Genomic DNA, 24112 nt, shown 5'->3' with positions numbered 1-24112 from the left:
AAGCAATACATCAACAAGCACTGAAGAACAAATTAGGAGAGGCTGTCTGTTGTCTCCTCTCTTAGGTGCATACAGAAGGGATATAAAACCCTAATTCCCCCCCCCCTTGAAGCAGATGAGCCATCAGCACCACAGAAACGGAAGATAAAGAGAGAGGGGGGGGCAAGCATCCAAACATGGCAGACCTCCACAGTTGGGAGGAACCTCACTAGTGGAAGTTGGTCCTCGTGTTGTTTTTGCGTGAACATCTCCATTTAGCATGTCACGTTCATTTGCCGTAGCCAGCCTTGCTTATGTTTGCAAATGTTTGGGGTGAACACAAAGCTAACATTAACTGAAAAAAGTTTTAAATAATTTGCAAAGAACATTGTGAAGGAAAGTGAAAGTATTCTTTTGGCTTCACCAGAGTTGGTGACACAAGACTGTAGGTGGATTTCCAAAGGCAAAAGAGCCTATTTAAACAGTGCAGATATATACCCTATGCTAATATGGAATCTGATAACATTAATGAAGCAATCTGTAAACTCTAGAGCCTTACCCAGCGTTCCTTTTGTATCAGAAGTGTCGGAATTCCTGGGTTCGGCATCAAAATCGTCATCAATACATCACTTGAACTCGGGATTTCTGCCATAAAAAATCTATCCAGACTTCATCAACGTCAGCTGCTGACGTCAACCAAGATAGTCTGCGCATCAACAATAAGTGAAAGCTGTAATAAGATTATTAGCGCTTCTGTCTTATTTGTGTCTCATTAAATCAGTCGTACACACAGTACTGTCCAACGTCTATCAGTGGACAATGTCGCTACGAGGTTCGTATGCGCAAAATAGCATAGTTCATTGTTATCAACTGGTATTGCTAACTTGGCTTGAACTACAAAGATGGGGCAAAAGTGGGTTTTCCTGTTCCGTTTCTGGAGTGCATTCAACTGGGATATAACGTTGTCGTGGGCGCCAAATGTGGAGCTCCGATACAAAATGAATGCTGCATAACTTTCTCTCTTTACTCTCTTCATGGCTTCAAGTGAAATCTGACACTGTTGCTCTGTGCTGCGAGCCTGTATCTGTTGCACTCGCGATGAAGAGAGCAGACACTTTCAGTTTATAAAAGTAGCGTCCCAAGGTTAGTATTTTACAAATGAAACGTCTATCTAACTACTAAGCAGTAACTTGCAGTAGCCTATTATATTAGCCAGCTAACTTATGACTCAACAAAACCACATTACTGGTACCACTGCGGCAGACTAGTGTACGTTAGCTGGCTAGTTCACTGTCTGCAATCAATATACATTATTAGGATAATATTAATGTTAATAGCATTAGCGTTACTTAATTACCATAACATGATGTGCAATGCAATGTTTTGGATGACATCAAAAATAAAAATGACTTATCTTACTGCCAGTTTAGGGCAATTATGTAACCTTGTGTCAGAATCGCTCGCAGTGCTTGTGCCTTGCAGACCTCGTGAGTGCTTGTGGACCTAAACATCTAGCCTGCCCTGGGAGTAGTATCCAACTCTCATTCTTGATATATCTAGCTATCTAGTCTGTACATCACAGAGATTTGAATGTGCATCTTCACTTGTCTACCTAGTTAACATTAGCTAACAACTAAGTTTGGAATGTCATGTCAAATAAAGTGAAGATTGGCCATAGTTCCTAACTCAGCTTTGATATATTTGTTTTAAGTAATTCCTGCTGCCACCCCCACACTCCCTCCAGTAGCCTAGTTATAGATGCCAAGTCAACACCCTTCTGGTAGGACGATATTGAACACAGAGTATGCAGATAAAGGCACATGCTTGTAACTCATTTAATTGTAAAATGATTGCAGCCATTCCCAATAGAAGCCCCATGGTTTAGGTAATTAGTTAGCCTCGGCAGTAGGCCATCTTAAGTTAAATTAACCTTTAACCTTTACAATTTTCAAATAGTTTCACTCTGACTGGGCAGCTAACTTCAAAATGTGGTCCCTTGTCTTGCTGGTGCTCTCTCGTTCAACTGAACAAATAATAGTTTAGGGACCAATATCGAATTCAAGAACAAGAGACTTAATCTGAAAATGTCCAATGAAATCCAGCCCGACACATGATCTGTTAGCCCTGCTGACGCTTGTGAGATACAATGTCACACTCCATGAAGATAACCTCTTGATCTGATGGTATGCACTTGTACTTGGGTAACAGGGTCTGTGGTTGGAAATATAAATCTTACTCTTAATCCAGCCTATCTGTCTTTTAATCTGTACCCAGACAATGACAAGACTGTACCAATAGTGTGAGAGCATATAGTCTTTGAGTCTTTATAATGCAGCCTTTCATTTATAATATCTTCTGGCCTGATGATAAGTGAACATGTCAGCAGGGTTCAGATGAGTGGTTGGCTGTGACCTTGTGTTTTGCTGAGTTAAGCATGGAGTCCATTATTAAGAGACCACAGTTGTTTTTCACCATACAGCGACCCTGATCTGACAAACGACACACACTGCCTCCCGCAAGACTAATATATAGAGCCATACAACAATACTTTTTTACTGGAATTTGTAGTTGTCGTCTAGAATTAGTGTTGTTTTTTTTTTTAAACTGAAACTAGAACAATATCTCTTCTGTTTTCGTTTATTGTACAAAATAACAGATGGTCTTGCAGAGACCTGTGTGTGTATACAAGCAGATGGATTATCATACTGTATGTAGTCTTCGCACATATCGTATGACTGAGGACATAGCCAGGCTAGCCTTGTCTGTTTGGTACACAAGCTGGTGGGATCAAGGTTTTATTTTTGCCGTTTATTGTCTGTGGCCTGTGAGATTAGCAATAGTGGTTGTCCACAGGCAAGCCCTGTCTGTCCATCTACTTTAGATGAAGGCAAACGGCAAGCAGGCTGCTATGACTTTGTTAAGACACATTTTTCAGAGGGTTCCCCTACAAGAACAAACACAGTACAGTAGGACCCCACTCATCCGAACTTCAGAGATCCGAACCCCCCGGTCTACCGGACAGGCTTAAAAAACGTTTCTTTTTTTTTTTAGCCTGCTATCTGGTTACTGGTGGGATTTTCATTACAGTACTGTATCCTACTGTGAATAAAAACAGAACTGTATGTTGCCTGTAGGCTGTAGCCTACTGTCATGTTTCATTTCTTTGTTACTTTAATGTCGAGCATAAAACGCAAACGAGTCTGCTGCGCGAGAGCTGCATTCCTTGGTAGCCAGAAAGCGCGTCAGCAACCTGAAGCAGAGGAGCAACGAGTCATTTTTCGTTCCCAGTTAATGGACTTCAGGAACACAGACGTGTTGTGGGCATGTGGATTAGCCTACTAGACCTACTGTATTTGTTAAATAATAGCCTACAGCTTAGGCCACGTTAGCCTACATCGGTTGTTTTAGAGACTTTCTTTTAGGCTACAATAGGCTAAGACACGACTACTTGTCTGTCATTTCATTTATTTATTTATTGATTATCATTTGCTCTAATTGTTCTAATGTTGGGTTGTTTTTAGGCTATACCATTTTGTTCTGCGAATACAGTAGCCTATCGATGCAGCGTACGCCTCATTTGAGAATAAAGTACTGTATTTGATCAAAGCACGCACTCAAGTGGACATTCGTTTATTTGTATTATAGGCTACTGTAGGTCTATTATAGGCTAGGATATATGAGTTTAGTTGGCTATTTGATTGCAATTTTGATGCATTTTCACAAGTAATTAAGGGTATTTATTGGTCTATTATGAGTCTATATGAAACAAGTATACCACTTATTGAATTTGGTGCATTTTAACATTTCAGTCATCCGGACATTTCAGAGATACGAACGACCTTCGGTCCCGTTGGGTTCGGATAAGTGGGGTCCTACTGTACTTATAATGGTTATGTATGTACTGTAGCATCTTTTTTTTCGTAGCGTAAACACCACAACTTGCATAGACAGATTATGAAAAAATGCAATATCTCCAACTGTGCACAGAGCGCATCCGCTTCAGAGTGCGAGGCCTCCTCTTCGCCTGCCGGTGCAAACAGTAGCCCAGGCGGTGCAGCATTAGCACTAGCCGTGCTGCTAACTAGCTCTGGCTGTTCCTTGCTTGAGAGGACCACAATGGAAACAAGTTTGTAACTTTTTGTTCATCCTTGATGATTTGTCATACATAAGATTTTGTGTGTATTTTTAATGCTATCAAATAAACTGATCAAATCAAAACTCACCACCTCCCACGGTAGGCTCATCAGCCTCCGCCATAATGTTATCGTTGTTCTCATTGTTTGAATATTCTTGAAAAAAAAAGGGGGAGCGGGATGTAAAATATCTGATTGCCTTGCTTTTTCTTTTGTTTTGTTTGGATGCTCCATTTAATGTGTGAGGGTTCTCTATTTTGCATGTGCGTAAATTAGGCTGGTTTTCAAGATCATGCACATATTGGCCTCGTAGCCTGCACCTGTGTGACCTGCGGGCATGCAAACGTAAATTTGCCGTTTTGAATCCAAAATAGGTCACTTAAATCACATAAATGTGATTTGTGCAGATCCGATGAGAAATGTTTTTGTGTCTGTGTGTGTGTTTGTGATATTGCGGATATCCGCATCCGCGGGTGGGTGGTCCAATAAAAATCAACATTGTGATTAATTTTGGGTAATCTTTAATTTGTTTAAAGTCAAGAAAATACACCTTTATGAAAAGCGAATGAGCACGAACGGCTGGACATAATTTAAATGTAAATACAATAACTTCATGTTTGGCGGGTTAGGTGCGGGTGGGGGTCTCTAAATTTTAGAAGATAATTACGTCGGGTGGGTGGCGGGTGGATGATTGATGAGTGCTCGCGGATTCGGGTGCGCTCAAACTCCATCCGCGCATCTCTAGTATGTGTGTGGGGGAGGGGTGGGGTGGTCGAGAGTCTGCCTGTCAAACTGACTTGCATAGAAAGACAATAAATCTGTGAGTGTGGACATTGGGATTGGGCCAATGGAGAGCGGAAATCTGATACTGTGGATGCATGTTTGGATCTGTATGCTAGGGTGACCAAACGTCCTCTTTTACCCAGACACTTTTCACGTCCTGTACAGGGTGACCGGGGGGGGGGGAGTTATAAATTGATGATAATGTCCGGTTTTCCTTGTGTGTGTTTTTTTTTTGAAGGTGCACAATAAGACCGTGATAGCCAGTTAGCTCACGACAGCAGTTTCCATAATATTAACGGTGGTTAAAAAGCAGTTAGCTAACGTTACAACAATGATTCCTGTAGCAATTTTGATGCTGTTGGTTCAGCTTCTGTTTCTTGGGCAGGAACAGAGACAAACTCAAACTCGCATTAGCAGCAAAACAGCTACAGGAATTATCGTAACGTTAGCCAACTGCTTTAGCCACTGTAGCTACCATCTTCTTAACTTCTCCTCCGGTAAAACATAACAGCGTTGCATTGTGGTATAGTGGAGTGCCTACGTCCGGGGTCATGGTTCAGCTAGCTACCAACTACATGGACACAGGCTGATCTAGGCTACTATACGAAATTGGACCCAGGAGTGTTCTCATATGGAATGAAGCATTGGGACGAGATAAATAGACCTACTATTTTAAATCTCACTGCAGATATGGGCAAACACGATTTAGGCCTATTATCAGATCTGTATAATCATTGAACACCAAATTGGTTTGTTCGAGTCAATGATCACAAATTATGATTTTCTATTTCAATTTCCCTAATTACCAATCGAAATAATGTAGGGAATTTGTTTAGAAAGGAGGTGCACTTGTGCTATTCTGGCGAGTAGAGTGGTAGGCTACTACAGTCGCTTTGGATGGAGCCAGTCCTACTTGGGAACTTGCTGGCTAGCATAAGCATAACAAGGGGAATGCGCACCAGCCATATAATGCAAACGGAGATTAAAGTGTATTTAGTAGGCTACAGGGACCGGTGTGCTCATTGGAGAGCATGCTGCGCTCAGGACAAAGTTGGATGAATGGATGGACTTAATTTGGAATACTGGAACATGTTGATTGCACTCTCAAAACATGAAAGCATAAAGGTAAAAATGCAGCAACACAAAGTAGCCTAGATGAGATGGTGGTTTAAATGAATGGCAACATGTAGAGGAAAGTTCCCACACAAGCGTAATCAAATAAATTGAAGTTGGTGATAAAAGCTGATATCTACCTGGCTGAGTTCATGGTTACAACCATTCATCTCGTACACATAGGCCTACACAATACTTGCACAATACTTTGGACGTTAAATCCATGATTACGTTATTGACAACATAGCCTATTCACATGCATTCACCATTAGACCTACGGACCAATAGGCCATATTCATGAATGGATATTATAGTTAATTCATCGCAGAAGTGTTTGCATGACAAACGTTAGTGTGCTGGAGTTACCTCACCACACTGGGAATATGGTTGATTGGATAGGATAGTTTTTATTATTCCCCAGGGTGGGACATTTGGATTTTCATAGATAGGCTACAATAAGGTACGAGACATCACAGTATACTGAAATGCAGGCCTAGGCCTCCTAGAGTTCATGAACGTTGTACGTTGCAGCACTCACAAAAGTGATGCAAATACGCAACATACAGTAGCATACACAAGGCATCACAATGTTCTAAGATAGTACAATATTATACTAAAATAGGCCTACTAAATACAACACTATAGTTATAACCGTAGAAGTGACAGCAAAAGAAGGAAGTGATTTGCTAACTTCGGATCTTGTCGAGGGTTGAACTCTCATGAGAATTTTGATTATAGAATATATATGCCAATGTACATGATACCTGTACACGATACCATGTACAATATACACAATATAATACAAATAATATACTACTTTCAATTATAGGCAGTTATAGCCTAGTATAGTAGTGTAGTATGTAATAATTAAATTACATACAGATGGAGAAAAAAGATGCATTAGTTAATGTCCGGATATAATTAATGACAGCAATAATGAGTGATCTTTACTCATGGCATCTTTAACTTTGTCAATTTTGTATGGATCCACACCTCCGATCAAACATATTTTTCCTTTGTATCGTGATGAAGCCATACTGCGCTCAGCTACACTAGCTGGTGCCCCATCTTCAAAGCTACTTCCAGGGTTTACAAATTTGTAGTGGAGCTCGGGGATTTGGTGCCTGGGACGGCATCACATCCCAGTTGAATGTCTTCCAGAAACAAAACACAAACCCCCCACTTTCGCCCAATCTTTGTAGTTCTAGGCAAGTCAGCTATTTTTAGCCTTTTTTTTTTTTTTGCATTGTTAGCAATACTATGTTATTTTGCGCATATGACTTAACAGACACCATGTCTTGACCCGATGTCAGTTACTGAGATAGATATGTTCGTAATAATTACATCCATATGGAGAAAAAAATGTGTTTGAGAACAAGGTAATGATAACAATAAAACGTTATTTGTATAGCACCTTTCATACAAATAAATTCAGCTCAAAGTACTTTACAACAGAGCATTTAAATTAAAGAATGAGCAATTGAATGATGCAATGATCAGGCTTGTCTTCATTCGTAGACTATAGGAGAAATTCACTGTGAGCCAAGTCTGCTAAATCTGCTCAAAGACGCCACCTGGCAATGGTGCATCACTAAAATGAAATACCACCTGTCTGAAATCCTACGAGATTTCCAACAGTATTTCCCTGTCAAATACTGCGATGGTGAAATGCCACGGGATGGATAATTTTTGACTACTCCCAACTGTATGACTTTACAAAAATGCCATAAACAGCTCATTCGTGTGTGTGTGTGTATGGGGTGGTGGGGGAGGGGGGGGGGTGTAGACAGAGCTGTTGTTTTGGACTTGCTTTTTGGATTTCTCCCCACAGAGTTGAAGGGTTCATATTGCATGGCATACTCAGCCCTACTAAAGTCCCATATATAACCTGATGAGATGAAACATTCACTTTTTTCTTTCATGCGACATGTTTTACAGTAGGACTTTTGGCGCTCTGTCAACTGACATGGCTAAGCCCTTGCTTTGATTATGTGACAAGAAATGCAAAGGGCCCCCTGAGCTCTTGGGCTCCTGGACCTGGGCCCAGTATGCCCGTTCGGTAATATGTCTTTGCCAATTTGCAGTCTAAGGTCTTTGTCTCCTGTCACAGCCTATACAGTGATTTAGATGGTTATATAGTTATACCCATGTAATGATTAGCAGCGAGCAAGGCATTCACAAAATATCTTTCTCCATAACATAGTATCTAATGAAGTGGAAATAGCTCATGCGCCCCATTGGTTCAAGTCAAAGTAAATCAAGTTCATGGCCACAGGTTTAAATAAAAGTGTAACCTTTCCACAAAGAAGCCACTCCTGAGGGAGTTGTCCATATCTTGCTCCCTCCATCACTTCCACCCTCTCTCTTCCTCTCACCCACTGAGAAGTCATTCTATCTGTACTATTTCACTCCAGGTGGAATCTGCATCGCCCAGTCTCTGAAGATCCCCCACGATCACAGACCATCTGATTTTGAAAAGATCATCCACCTGCTGCTAGACACACGATATGCCCGAGCCGTTATCATCTTCGCCTCTGATGAGGACATACGGTACGGAGAGAGAAAGAGGAAGAAAGAGAGAAAAGAAAATGTGTTGGTTGGTTTAAATCGATAGAATAAGAGTAAGAGACAGTGCATAAAGGTTGCAGTGCTTAAAAGTTTTGAATACATAACACAAGCCGCTTGAGTGTGTACTGTACATTGTCACAATGTGTGTTTGTGTGTGTGTGTGTTTGCCTGTCTGTCTCCCTGTATGCTTAATCTATCTCCCTGGGTGTGTTGGCCTGCAGGGACACTCAATAAACTCACAACAATGTGTGTGTGTGTGTGTGTGTGTGTGTGTGTGTGTGTGTGTGCAGGGGTATCCTGAATGCCAGCAAGCGAGCGGACCAGGTTGGACACTTCATGTGGATTGGCTCAGATAGCTGGGGTGCCAAGAACAGTCCCATCCACGGCCTAGAGGATGCCGCCGTGGGCGCAGTCACCATCCTGCCCAAGAGAGCCACCATTTCCGGTAGGTTAGCACCATACTAATAAAGGATACAGTAACTTAGGCTTCTGCCTATGTATTTTTGTGTTATTACAATACCAGGACTGACTGATACTGTGTGCCACACAATCACACCGAACCAAGAGCAAACTCACCACTACTTCTAGGCTACCATAACCAAAAAACCCACTGTTAGCCACAGCGTCATTATGCCTCTGTGTCTGTGACTTCCAGACTGTCAGATTAACTGAAGTCGATTGTGGTAACCTTGGCTGGCTGACAGGCTGGCTGGGCTAGATGGCTGCTCTGGGCTAGCTGCTTTAGCTGGCGGGCTGCCGATAGGTTGGCTGCTTGGCTGGCTGGCGTAATGGACTCTAGAGAGCCCACAGGTGGCAGGGTAATAAATGAGCCTCCTCTGATCCTCTCTCTGATACCGTTCCTTTTATTGGCTCATGATTTATGGAAATTGATGTTTCCTGAGCCTGTGGGGCGGTGGAGGGAGGAATTAGGGGCATAACGGGAAGCCAGCTCTCTGAGGAGAGGACAAAGGGAGGGAAGGAGGGGAGAGGAGAGGACAGGGAGGAGAAGAGATGAAAGAGAGAGGGGGATAGGCCCTTCTGTTGCTGCAGGCTCAGTGTGATAGAAAACCACCTGCTGTTGGGGGTAAAAACCACATATATAGTCAATTATAGCTGCTGCGTAGCTTTGAGAAGGGAATGGGCATTTTGAGGATGAAGAAGAAAGAAGAGGAGGATCACCCCAGGCTTGAACTCACAACCTCAGACCAAGGGCAAGTCATGATCTTGTTACGCTACCTACCAAGTGAAAACCATAGATGGTTTCACACAATCACCAGGGTTGCATGCAAATGTCACATCAAGGTGCATGCAACATGGACATAGGATCCAATCACAGGTTCAGCAGTTTCCACAAAATGTTCATTAAAGTAAGCAAAAATAAAACCAAAGACTAAACAATAAAACCAAGGTACACACTCAACAACTGGAGAACAAAAGACAAAGCTGGCACATACAAGATGGCACAGGAAACACCAGGGATAATGCACAGCAACAGCAAAAAATGAATAAAGAACAAAATGACTGGGGAATTACACAAACACACACACACATATATATGTATAGAGGGGTGCTGGTTTCTTTCTTTCTGAAGTCTACAATCATCTCCTTTGTCTTGAGAACATTGAGCTCAGGGTTGTTTTGGCCACACCAGGACAGCAGCTGGTCAATTTCCCACCTGTAGGTGGACTCCCTTAGAGATGAGTCCGATGAAGGTGGTGTCATCTGCAAACTTCAGAAGCTTGACAGACTGGTGGCTGGAGGTGCAGATGTCCGTGTACAGGAAGAAACGCAGGGAGAACGGACGCAGCCCTGGGGGCAGCCGGAGCTGATGGACCTGGAGTCGGAGATGGTTTTTCGCAGCTTCACGTGCTGTTTCCTGTCGGACTTGTGATGTTTAATTAGTTTTACAGTTTTTGAGAAAAACAGTAAGGGACTTCATAATTTCTGCCAGCCCGATGCATATGCATTTTCTACTCACTTGGGCGTACATTTTGGTGGTGTTTGCAAAATGATAGCATGTACGGCTGATTTCTTATGGATTTACAAATTATTTAACTTTAGATGGTTGCAGTAGGACTACTGGTCCACAATTCCAGTTGAGGACCTTTGGCATAGGACTGGACCTATATGCACAATTTGGTGATTTTTATGCATGGGAAGGCAGATTTCCTAAGAAGAAGATTACAGCTGCCGCGCAGCCCTGGATTGGGGCTGGGCGTTTTGAGGAGGTGTTGTGATTTAGTTTGATTTTAGCTCCCCCCGCATTTAATCATCTCATTTACATCTCATTATATTGTAATCATAATCATCATATGGTATAAATTGAGACAGCCAACAGAGATCTGCTCAGAGTAATACCAGATGTGACCACTGGGAGATGTAGCAATAAGAATCTGCTCAGAGTAAATACCAGAGGTGACCACTAGGAGGTTTTAGTGCGTGGCAAGCCAGGCACTATTGGAGTAAATGTTGAAATTATCCCTTTTGCCCTCTCCCTCCAGGGCCCTGTACTACGAAACAGGATTACGGGGTTAGCGTGATAACTTCAGGTTCAAGACTGGTTTATCCATTCTAAGAAGGTGGTTCACTTTTCACCGTGCTATATCGCCGTGGCAACTTACTGTATGCAGCCGAGCTAACCTGCTCCGGGGCAGGTTAAGTTCCAGATTATGGATCAAAATGTATGAAGCACTGCCCGCTGACCGATCAATTCACTTGGAAAAAGGCATATGGACGTTAAGATTCTATATGGAACTTCAGTGTGCGAATTAAACAATAATCTGCTGTGCGCGAACAGCGAGAGGTTCTTAAGAAGACTTTTTACAAACTGACAAAATTATCTTTGGCTTTCCCCGATATCATGAAAAATTGCAGAATGACAGCTGCTTGTGCTTGAGCCATATTTTGCCTTGTGCATTTACAGTCGTAGACTGTAGGCTATGCACTGGCTTGCGTTTTATTAGTCTACCTGCAGTTTCGTGTAGGCTGTGGGTGATGCCGAGAGCCATTTTTTATTCAATTGTCAAGTCTTTAATGTTGATTTAGCCTCCCGTTCCTAGGAACAAAGATAAGTAGGCTACATTTTAATTGAATTGTGATAGCACCAATGCCTGACAATCAATGACGTTATACGATATGACGATGAAATAGGCTACTTTTTCCCCGTAGGCTAGAGCCTACTTCTCCACCTCGAGCTTCACTTTTTACATTTTTATAGCCTGTTATCTCTAGTTCCTCTTGTATAGAGACTTCACATTGTCGACTACAACCTGAAACTATTAAAAACTATAGCTATTTGCTTCATTTAAGCGTCCCCTGCCAGTCCAGGGGTTGCAGATGAAATAATAAGATGTATTGATATAGGCTACAATTGCTTTACATGCCATAAGAATAGGCATAGCCCAATGATCTAGCCTACTAGTGTTCATGTGGAGGATAATGATAAAATGTAGGCAGTATTTTCCAGCTTTCCTTCCTGCCTTTGGCAGTAGCGACTGTGTTGCGCCTATAGTTCATAATTCTATATTATTGCTCCTCTTGTGTAAAAAATGGCGGACGGAACTTGGTTATGCGTAGGCCTATTGTTTGCCTTGTCCATGGCCATGTCCGAATACCCATACTAAGGTATGTGATTTGTCATTTCGAGCAAATACCTCCCCTTTTACCGTGAACGCGCTCATAGCTAGATTGGACCAGCTGGGTCCACGCCACCGTCGTGGTACCGTTTATCCGTGATTGCTGTTGTCCGGTTTACTTGAGCGAGCTAGCGAAAAGTTATCCTGGATATGTTGAACGAGCTTCGTAGTACGGGGCCCTGGTCTGTGACCACTATCCCTCTGGATCTGTCAAAAAGTTGAGTTATCTGTGCATCAGCGAGTTTTTAACCACTAAGGCAGTCCCCTTTCTTCTGATCACCCCTTTTTCCCCCGATCACCTCTTTTGTCAAAATTTTGTCTTTTTTTCATGAAGATTGGAGATTTATTGAGTGAGTATTTGCAGTAGCTGCATACGGTACTGTTAACAGTAAAATAGTTTGATGCACTGTGGGTTCACTTTTTGACATTTCAAAAATCGGTGAAGATCGTTTGTGGAGAACAGTCTGAAGATGTAGTGTAGCAATTGGGGTGTCAATTGACCAAAAATGTGTGAGGAGTAGGGTTTGTTACAGTTTTTGAGAAAAACAGACTTCTGGTGCATTCGTTTGTGGTCGGAGCTGGCAAGTCGCAAGTGGCAAAATACCTACCTCCGACTTGTGTGCATTCGAGCTATAGCGAATGATATGATGATGATATGATATTGACGTCAGCCGGCAACTGGGGGCTGAGAAACATATCTGAATTTGCGACGAGGAAGTGCGAGTTCATGCGGTGTTTTACTTAATCATTCCTAGTAGCAAGTCTCAATTTGCCACCTCCCAGTTATAAACGAACGCACCATTCCTGCCAGCTAAAAGCATATGGAAGAAGAAGAAGAAGGAGGAGGACTGGCAGAGCTGAGCTGTCCAGACCCTAACGAAGAAGAAGAAAAGAGGCAAAAACCAGAGGGACCGGCAGCTCAAGCTGCTCGGCCTCTAAATATTGGCAACAACAAGTATTGCAAAGTAAATGGCATCTAATTAAGGGACCACAGAAAGCTCCGTCCCTGGTTGTTCTGGCTCATGGCCACCAGAGCTGCCATAACACCCACCCTGCCAGCCTGTCAGTTTTGGGTAAACAAAGAGAATATTGTGGAAGAAAATGTGACAAGGCTAATTGGTATGGCATGGAGATAATAGTATAGATAGATAGTCTACAGTATTTTTTCTGCATTTGCTCTAATTGTACTGTAGATAACAATGCACAATAGAGATTGTCACATGCATTCACCTGACATTGGCAAGAGCGAGGATAAATCCTGTCCGTACATCTGACCCACAATAAGAGGTCACAGTCATTGAATACAGTATTGTGGTTGAGTATTTTGTCAACATGTTCAAAGTATATAGATTAAGAGTTTTAGGCTTAGTCCACAGATATTTCTGATTTGTTTCACAGAACAATCTGTGAAATGAAACAAAACAACATGTTTTTATTGGGGGGGCAAATGCACATTTTAAATATTGAGGGGTATGTATCCCCTGCGTGCTGCAATCATCAATCAACAGTGATATGGGTCAGCAGAGACAGCTCACTTGAAGAAAGTTATTATATAATATTTATATTATTTAATAGTCAATGTTTAATTATGAACATACAAATCAATTTCACTTTCCCATTAAAGAAAAGTTACATGTTTGTGTATGCTGTCAATTATAGTTCTTAGAAAGAAAATAAAAAAATCTTAATAGGCCAAATCTGAAGCAGTATGTCAGACTCCAAAATCTGAATAAGCCAAGAAAAGTGCAATCAGCTTCATACAATATGATGAAAACCTCATTCAAGAACCCCTTACTGTTGTCACTTAAAAATAGAGATTGACTGTGTTCAAAGTTCTAAAAAAATATTTTTATTAAGCCTACATGTTTTCAATGGTTCAAGTGTGTTTGTTCATTTCTTCACTAGATTTCAATAACAGTTTAACACGACCCTGTTGTTCACACATATAAAACAACATTTGCCATGCACAAATTGAGGTCAGCATTTTCCATAAGCTCCCACAAGTACACGTAAAACAGAGTTTTTATCTCCACCCTGGAAGGTGTTTTCCAAAATGTCAGTTTTCAGTGACCAAAAACTCTGTTTTCTGACATTTTCATGTGGACAGGAGGCCAAAACGTTGAGAAAAAACTAAGGTACTGTTCGTTTTCAAAAATATCCATACGCGTGTGAATGGAGGCCTCAATTCAGGGATGTCTTTCCCGGCAGAGATAATCAGGAGGACAAACAACAACAGCCGAGAACAAAGCAGGCGATCCAGAAGACATGGTGGAGCCCAGGCACACAAGCCCCCGCTACCCAGCATCCTGATGGCTAATGTCCAGTCCTCGAATGATGAAACTGGACTACCTTCGCATTTGATTTGCACACGAATGGGACATTAGGAACTGTAACATCCTCTTACAGACAGAAATGTGGCTAGATCCCCCCAAAACAAATCAGGCCATTAATCCATCAGAAACTCTGTCTGTACACCACTCTGACAGGACTATGGAATCCGAGAAAACAAGAGGCGGTGGGGTCTGTGTGCTAGTGAACCAGAAATGGTGTAACAGCAAGAACATCATGACACTGCAATGCTACTGCTTACCTGACTTGGAATTCCTTGCAATAAAAAACTAGAGACTGGAGAGCAGTGAAGGGTCGGCCATTGTGTTATCTATCCCTGTAGTCTCTAATGTGATATTTAAGTGAATCATATAACAAAGCACAGTAAGTCTCTATGAGCAGAACAGGCTCATAGAGAATACCGCAAAGCAGAGGTGGGGAGACAGAAAGCAGCGAGCCAAGAGTTAAAAAGGGGGAGGGCTCGCAGGGATGGGATAGCTGATGACAGAGTGGGAAACTCGTGGAGGGGAAGCTTTTTCCCGAGAAAAGCTTACATTTCCCAACCTTTCTCTCCCACCACCTGGTTGCGCAGAAGTTTTGCATACGGTTGTACTTTCCTACATTTCCCGTAAGGTCAGGAAATGTAAGCTTTTCCCGGGAAATGTGAGCAACATATAAGTGTTTCCCACATTTCCCTCGAGATTGGGAAATGTTCACATTACCCAGGAAAAGCTCACATTTTCCGTTTTCTCACATTTACCGTAACATGCATAATCCATCCAGATCAAGATCTATCTTTCTTACCCTTATCTTATACTGTATAGAATTGGTACTTATTCTCTGATTTGTTGGCAGAAACATTTGACATGTACGTTACATGTGATAAATAAAGAAATCTTGAATCCTTCACTGCCTGTCTGCAGAGACAGATACAGGCCTGTGGGAGTGATTTGGAGGGGAAGTGTTTATGTGGCGAAGGGCTGGCAGGACTGCCTGGCTGGGTATCAGAATTTCCCATTTGTCTGCAGCCCCTATCACTAGCTGCACACTCAGCTCTGGCTGTACATCAAGAGCCCTTTGTTTTGCTTTAGATAAGCTACAGGGCTGCTGCTCCATGAGGGTGTATTTGTGTAAATGTGCGAGAGGGAGTGTGTGTGTGTGTGTACCTGGGTGTATGTGTGTGTGCGTGCATGTTTGTGTGTGGAGGATAGGTGGATATGGTTGGCAAGTTTCATATTTTTTATCCAGGCTGAAAACATGACTCATATCCAAAGAGATGGTAGAACGCCCTGTAGATGCTTAGCCGCAGAAGAAAGAAAAAAAGAGAAAATCTAGTCCATTGCTTCACTCTCCGTTGACTTCACTTTTTCAGTTTGTAGGGACTGTATAGGTCTTTAAGTTGAAGGGCGATCAGTTTTTTGGCTGGCTGGATCTCACTGCTCTGGCTACTATTAACAGTTAGCCAGCTCAGGCTGAACCATGTGTGGCAGCTTGTCACTATGCATCCCTCCTGAGCACTGAAGACAGAAAGGATGAGGAAATGCGTAATGTAGGGGTTGACACTGATCACATTACTCTGCCTTAGCTCATCCCTGCTCAGTTCAGCAACACTCATCGCCTCCTTTCTTCTTGTTTCCTCATAACATGTTCATTAGCAGCCCCCCACCCCACCCCTGTCCTCCATATTCATGATGATCCCCTAGCAGTGATACAATCCCTTCTGATCTCCACTATGTCTGCGACTGAAATGAGAGCTGAACTATTCCACCTGCTGCTTGTAGCTGCTACATCAGAGAAGAACTTTGATTTCACTTTGATGCAGTGTCCTTTTCAAAGGAAGAAGACAGACCTTTAACCCTGGAAAACTATATTTCTACTTGCAATTTTTTTTCCAACCTTTCAGATGGTGTTGTAGGAGTACTTTGGAGAAGAAAATAAAGTGTTTAAAAAAAGAAGACTTTTTTTAAGGTTTTATGGAAATTAGGGATGGGAATTTCGACTAATTTTAAAACCAAGTAACCTAACCTGATCCTACTGGAGTAACCGATTACTCAAAAAAAAGATTACTCAAAAAAAGATACCATCCAGACAGAGCGCATTTAACACCGGCCCCCTCGGAGGGGAATACGTTTTTTTCCGCCGTTATTACCGTGGCGGTGCTTTCATGTCTCTTCCATGTCCTTGCAAAAAAACATATTTAAAAGCTGATGTGTGGTTGGATGCATTACTTACCATCAGATTGAATAACCCACAGGTTTTCATGAAGCTATCGGAATCGAAAGTAAGTATTAAACCAAGCCTTTACTGCCGATGCCGGATAACAAGTGAATGAATTTTTAGCGTTATATAAAAAGCACCGCGGCACTCACTGCCTATTTCCAATTTTTTTGACAATAATGGCTGTTTCGGCGTCAAGCCGTCATTAGAGAAATGTCCATGCAAAACTAAATAGAATTATTGAACAATAGGCCTATTCAATCAATATTTATTCATAGCAGGCTGGAAAACTATAGGAGTAGGCTATACGCGCATGGACCTGTGCTGGTACTCGCTGTCTTTTTCAGCACCACCTCAGGGCTCATTACCAACATGATTAGCCTACCGCAAAATGATGGAAGTGCTGGAGTGCGTGGAGCCAGAGTTAAAAGTCCACTCACACCACTGCCTACTATGCACAGTATGCAGATAAACAAAATCAGAGACCCGGTACCAGCGTTTAATTGTCAAAACAAATGAAGTGGCATATATATAGGCTTAAGGCTCTACTCACTAGTCCTCTCCTACGCTGTAACAGGTTTGAAAGTCCGAGGCTCGATCTATAAAATGCTTTAACACTATGCAAAACCATGGTGTAGTTTGATCCGAAAATGCTTAACAGTACGGAAAACCGAACCATGGACAGCTAGCATTAGCAAGCCCATGGGCTAATTATTGCTAGTTTTCGTGACCACGTAACTGTGCAACCAAGAACTGTGTCCATGTATATAAATATAGCTTTTAAAACGTAACCAGTTAGATGGCTAGACAGTATTCAACTAGTAATCAGTCATCACTACCCCTGACAGCTGGCTGCATTTATTATTTTTACGATCGGTGCACTTTCAGATATTCCGTTTAATAGCCAGGCAGGGGGGTCCCCCGGGATCCCCAGACAGCTGACGAGTCATGCCCTATCTAATATATCTGATCATTGGTTGCCTAAAAGAGCCGCAGTGACGTTGGCAGCGCCTTTCTGAAAAGTTGAGATGGCAATGTTTTCAAAACGCCGGAGCGCTCGAAAAAAGACTCCGTATAAAGCGCTTTTCTCCAGGCAGCCGCCAACGCTCTATCCTCATTGGTAACAATTGAAAAAGGACACAGGCGCTCAGAAATGCGCGCTTTCACGGCCAAACATGCCATATTGTATAACCTTTAGATTAACCGAGTAGTGTTTATTTTCCGACTAGCAGATCGCCTACTCGGGTACTCGAGTACTCGGTTAACCGTGCACATCCCTAATGGAAATGTTGTAATATTACAACATTGGGAGAATCGGGTAGCATAATTTCCTATAGGCCATTTTTACTCATTGTCAGAATAACATGGCAAATGTATATATACACTTCACTAAAACAACTAAAGCGTTAATTTATATGGATATGGTTTAGTGTTTATTATTTGGCCTCAGAACAGTATACATTATGAATAATAACATCAATGTAAGCCATATTTTTAAGAATTGTGATTTTATTAAAAGAACAACAAAATGAAAAACAATACATACAATAAATGTACTAAAGAAACCTAATTACAATATATAAACTGGTCACACAATACTATCTGGCCAACTCTGATTATCAAGGGATGCAAACAGCCCTCCACCCAAGACCACAGCCCACATTCCTGAACATTCACACCTGCTCCACAAAATGTAACAGGCACCCCCCTCCCATCCTCCAAGTGACTGCAAATCACTGTGAACACCATTTACAATCACTTGCTTATTTGCAGGGATAGTCCCAGAAACAGTTCCTGTCATCTGAAAAACACAGACGAACATCACACTTGGCATACACACACGTGGCATAGTGTGTTAGTGTACCCTGGACAGCCACCATTCCTGCAGCGCCCTCTCTGTGTCTTCCATGGGAGATGTCCCACTGGGTCCTCCAATGGCGGATGTTGACGTGATGTCTTGGGTGGAGTGCGGTTTGGACTCTCTTCCAGTTATCTCTTCTGAGCTGAAGATGGCCGTCCCCTCTTTGGCGTTTTGACTGCAGTGTCCACCTGATTAGAACATAATGAATTAATGTACATGTCAAAGATTCATCAGGATACAAGTCTGAGATATTGCAAACATTGAAATATTAAAATGACAAATGATAAACGGAACTTGATTCTTACCAGAATGAGAGAGGATGCAAGCTGTGCCTGGAACAGTCTCAGGATGCCTTTCTGCAGGACCTTGAGAGCTTTGCAGTCAGGTTTGTAGAGGAGCCAGGTGTTGACCACAGTAAGTGGTATGACAACAGGGCGGTCACACTTGTGTCATCCTTTGCTGGAACAGAACCTGTGGAGGTGACTCAACGCTGGAACAAAGCCAACAAGACCTACATTGAAGTTCAAAGGCCGTACATTGTAGGTACCTACAAAAAGTACATGGGTGGTGTGGATTTGTTGGACTCCTTCACAGCCAAGTACAAGTTCCCCCTGAAAGCCCGTCGCATGTACCAGCATGTTGGCTTTGTCCCAGCGTTGACATAGGGCTTGTTTCCATTGTGGTCCTTACCTGCCGGGCTGTTCCCACATAATGGATGCTGTGACCAAGGAGCTTCTCTAGCAGTGGAACAGATGTGAAGAAGTTGTCTGCGTAGATTTTATAGTTCTGACCCGTTGGCAGTGTTGAAGCAAGCTTCATCACAACATCCCCTGACAAGCTGATTTTCCAGTTTGTCCTTCTTTTCCCTCTCTGGCACTGTCAAGTTGTCGACTAGATGTAAGGACGTCAACACAGACTGAAATCTGTTGCGTGGCATCACATCAGCTACAGGGGCATATCGTGTGTCAGCTTCCTAGTACATTCGGCATCCATTCATTTGTAGAAGGCCCATCTTCAGGTACATGCCCATCATTTGCTCTATTTCTTTTCTAGTTGTGTTTACTGATGTTCCTTTTCTTTGAAGGCTGTACACATCTGTGTTTGATGTCAGAGACTCAATCATGTCTTCGGACACAAACCGGTGGAAGTATTGCAGTGGTGTGTGGAGAGTACTCACATCTTCAGTTAGAGGTGGGCCAGAAAAATCTGTATTAGGGCTGATGAAATTATTTTTCTGCCACTGATATCTTTCACGGGGCTGGGCGTGTTTGGCCGGTTGGGGCGGCTGAATGTCTGCACCTACTGGGCTCAGTGGGTGGTTGATTTTCTTTGGACTCCACAGGCCTCTTCATCTGACTCTTCGTCAGTTTCAGTGAAGTCGATATCCACATCACTCTCTCCATTCTGTACAGCATCCAACACATCCCTTGCAGTGAAGCGAGGCTCTCTCCTTGCGTGTGGCATTCTGAAATGAAAATAAAGAAATAACTTTAGTACATTAGTAGTGATTACACATCTCACTGCAGTACACATTTCACAAGTCACACAATACGGTCTGGCCAACCTATTGTGCTTTGCTTAACCTCACAAAGGGAGTGAGTCCCCACCAACCCTCACATGAACAGTGATGATGGTCCTAAGTGGGAAATCCCCACATGAACATTACCACCTTTTCCACAAAATGCAAATGGAATCCTCCAGGAAATAACTTTAACCAACTAAAACATTATTAGATCTACAAACAGAAGTAGAAACTGATCTGTTGAAAGAGATTACTTAAACATTGTAAGCAATGCAATTTTATAAGCTAATGCATCTAAATGCATCTAAATGCAGCTAATAATCTTCGAGTACAATTGGTTACAAATATTATTGGAAATTAGAAATTAAAGTAAAAATGCACATATAGCCTACATTATATATAATGAGGTATGCAATGTGGGGAACATGAATAACTGTCTTAATGTATTGTGAAGACTCCACTTAGCCAGGTATGTAAACTAACAGTACACATGTATATTTGCTACCACACTGTCCACATTTACATTTGGGGGATATGTTTCACAATAATAACATATGTACATGTTATAGACATTCTAATGATCACCCAAAAATATATTACAGGCATTTTACTTACTTATACCTATTACTATGTGATGAATTCAGTCCAGTGAAACGGAGAGTTGTTGCTCAGTCAAGGATTTTGAAGTTGTGATGTTTTCTGGCCCTGTGGGGGGTACTTATATGCAAATATCCTGGCCAATAGCATTGCAACACTAAACAATATGATCCAATGACGTTTATGTGAAAAAAGAACAAATTATTTATACCCTTTTTTAGATAAAATACAAATGTTGTAATATTACAACAGTGGGTCTTCCAGGGTTAATGAAGGCAGTGGGCCAGATAGCTGGTTATAGTCCCCATACAGCAGCCAGCACTCTGGTGTGTTTCTCCTTAGTAGTCTTTTTTAATTTGGCCATTAGTGTCACAGCTTGCCTCTGGCTACTTCTGGGGACCCCTGGCGGGGTCTGTTTGTTGGCTATGTGTGTCGTTTTCATCGTAGATGACGGTCTGCAGCAGGTCTGGGGGAGCAGGCACTACAGATGCCTAGTAGTGCCTGCTCCTGCATTAACCTGCAGTATTACTGTTCCTCAGAGCCAGAGGAGGACTCTCCTTTCTTTTTGAGAATCACTAATCTAACATGACTCGACTGGTGACAGCAGGTTAGAGAAGCACATGTTTTCACTTGTCCAACCTTATTATCTCAGATATGTCCTTGAGGAGCTGAGGGAGGGAGGATGCATTTTATAGAATTCAAATGGGGCCTTTGACTCACTGACATCCTACAGAGTGGCAGCTTCTCTGTCTAGTGGTTCAGTGGATCTTGTCCTCAATCACACTGTCATCAAAGCAAAGTTTACTTTTCCATGACTTTGTCATCTGTCTATTTGTATTAACTCTCTATTAACTATTAAATGAGTCATTTGGTATTTGGAAGTATAAGCCCAGTTAAAAGAGTACTTAAGATCATATAGTGTTTTGACAGACTGTGCACTCTTGACATTAGTTATCATTGCTCGTCACAGGGAAGTTCACAATGGATCTCAATGGGCATAAGTATGCCCATGCCAAATTATACAATGAATAGTATATGACCAAAGAGATCAGAGATCCATTGTGTACTTAGCTGTGACATGAGCATTAATATCTTAAGAGTGCTTAAGATCTTAAGAGAGATCTTAAGAAGTTTTTCTATGGATGTGTATATTTTTATATGATCATAAATAACCTTATAAGAGGTCTTATAAACCACTCCTTTAACTTGTATGTTTGGTTGAAAGGTCACTAGTTATTTGTTTGAAGTAAGGGCTGTCAATTGATTAAAAAAAATCGAATTACTTACATGATCTGTAATAAATTAATCAATCACTTATACAACGTTTTGCTGGGAAAAGCCCCCAAATGAAGATATTTAAATTAAAGCGGCTCAATGTATTTTTATTTACCTTAAAGTAACAGCTTTCAAATTATTTTGATTGTACACTGCCTTAAGGCAGAATGTTGCCTCTTTCGTTCCCACCCCTCCCCCCGAATGCTTCTTCTTGAAATAATATGTTTGGTGTAGCGGGCCGCTATTTAATAAAAAAATAAATACATCTGGAAAAATTCGTAACACTTTACAGCATTACTTCACACACTAACGTCTGCTAGCTATTGCTATAATAATAGTGCAAATTCTCAAATCACAGTACTATACACTTCATGGTGGAGGCGAAAAGACCAACATTATAGAAAAAGACAAGACCAGAAAAAAAGAAAGGGACCAAGCCAGAAACCAAACTAGAGTTAATATTGGATTGGCTTTTACTTTCTGGCGGGAGCTTCACAGTGAAAGGCTGCAAGACTGACAGAGCTGGCCTCTTTGCTGTTGAACTTGTACTGTAAGTACTGTACTAGTGTTAGCTAGCCTAATATTAGCTGGCTTGCTGTGTCTTATGTTGAAATTGCTTGATGTTTGGCTGTGCTAGCTGCATGTATGAAGATCTAGCTAGCCTGGGTCACCATGTTCCCTAGCTAAGATGCTAACAGGTAGTGTGGTAACTTTTTAGACTGATTGCTAGCAAGTCAGCGAGCTGACAAAGTGTAATGACGCCGACCTGGCCTCTTCTGTAATGTAGCTAGCCTAATGTTAGCTGGCTAGCTATCTGTTGTTAGAATTGCTTGATGTTTGGCTGTGTTAGCTGTGAATGTACAGTGAGGGAAATAATGATGTTTTGCGTTTTGTTTCTGGAACTGGGCTGACGCAGTCCCGGGCACCAAATACAGAGCTCCGATACAAATGATTAATTCCCGGAAGACGTGGCACCAGCTAATGTAGCTGAGCGCAGTATGGCTTCGTCACGATACGAGGAAAAAATAAGTTTGATCAGAGGTGTGGATCCATACAAAATTGACATAGTCGCCATGAGTAAAGATCACTCATTATTGCCAATTAAATCGGGACATTAACTATCTTGTGCATACAGAGCTTGCAGAGCGGCAAGTTTGACAGTCTTGTACTAGAGGGGATTCCCTGCCTCATGTTCTCCCCTCCACTTCGTTGGAGAGGAAGAATTTCATGGACATGAGTTTATTCAGGCTATGAATCTTTTAGCTAGGTTACCACTAGCTACGTTAGATAGCTAGGTTACCTAGCTAGATAAACCAGTCACTGTAGATGGATGTATTCAGAGATCTACAGTAAGCTAACCAATCAATGCAATCAATGTATTTTGCTATCTACAGCAGACTGTACAGTAGACCTCTGTCTTTCTTTCACTACTGGTACAGTATAGCCTACAGCCTAACTTTACATTTTGCTAAAATAGCATTTCTTATTACACTGTGATGCTTTTATTTTCCTACTATTTCAAAAGCAAGACATTTAGAGTGCTATTTCGGATAGCTAGCCTAGTGGAGTAGGAGAGAATGTGTGTTGTTATAGGCTAATAAGCTTTTCGCGACGAGGACCGAATGATATTCATTGAACAATGAAATCATTGCTTACAATGAAATGAATAGATTTCCTCCCCGTCTTTCTGTGGCATTTGCTACCAGCAAACACTGAAAATACAGGTCCTCAATTCATTTATATTAGGCTAGCCTATCCAACTGGACCACTCCAATGAATGTTGAATGTACTTTTATTCTTTAAGTTTTACAGATACAATACTGTGTCCACACATGCAGGCACCATCTGACAAGAAATAGGCCTACTGAAATAGCCTAACAGGCAGTGATCAACAACGGGCCCTGAGAATGATGTCACACACAAAATGTCCAGCCATCCAACCAACGCCAACAGTCATCAACAAATCCATCCCTGTTTGTCTGGTGCGCAAGAAAAATATACCCTTGATTGCTATAGCTCAAACTGGTAAATCACCTAGAATAGCCAAGCGAAGGAGGATACAAATTAAACCATTACTGCTGGTCTTGAAACAACTGTGCTC

General features: G+C 41.9%; 1 protein-coding gene across 1 annotated transcript in view; it reads left to right on the top strand.

The window, feature by feature from the left end:
- The window catches only part of grm7 (glutamate metabotropic receptor 7), a gene marked incomplete at both ends in the record, with an annotated part of 314459 nt that overhangs the window by 138527 nt on the left and 151820 nt on the right, over positions 1–24112 (top strand). Inside the window, 2 exons of the mRNA XM_084445591.1 lie at positions 8423–8558; positions 8867–9021. Of these exons, the coding sequence (XP_084301717.1) occupies positions 8423–8558; positions 8867–9021 (291 nt within the window). The remainder of the gene's footprint in view (positions 1–8422; positions 8559–8866; positions 9022–24112) is intronic.

The sequence above is a fragment of the Borostomias antarcticus genome (assembly GCF_949987555.1).
Source record: "Borostomias antarcticus genome assembly, chromosome: 11".
NCBI lineage: Eukaryota > Metazoa > Chordata > Actinopteri > Stomiiformes > Stomiidae > Borostomias > Borostomias antarcticus.
Note: the sequence above shows the minus strand (reverse complement) of the source record. Positions and strands in the feature narration are given on the sequence as shown.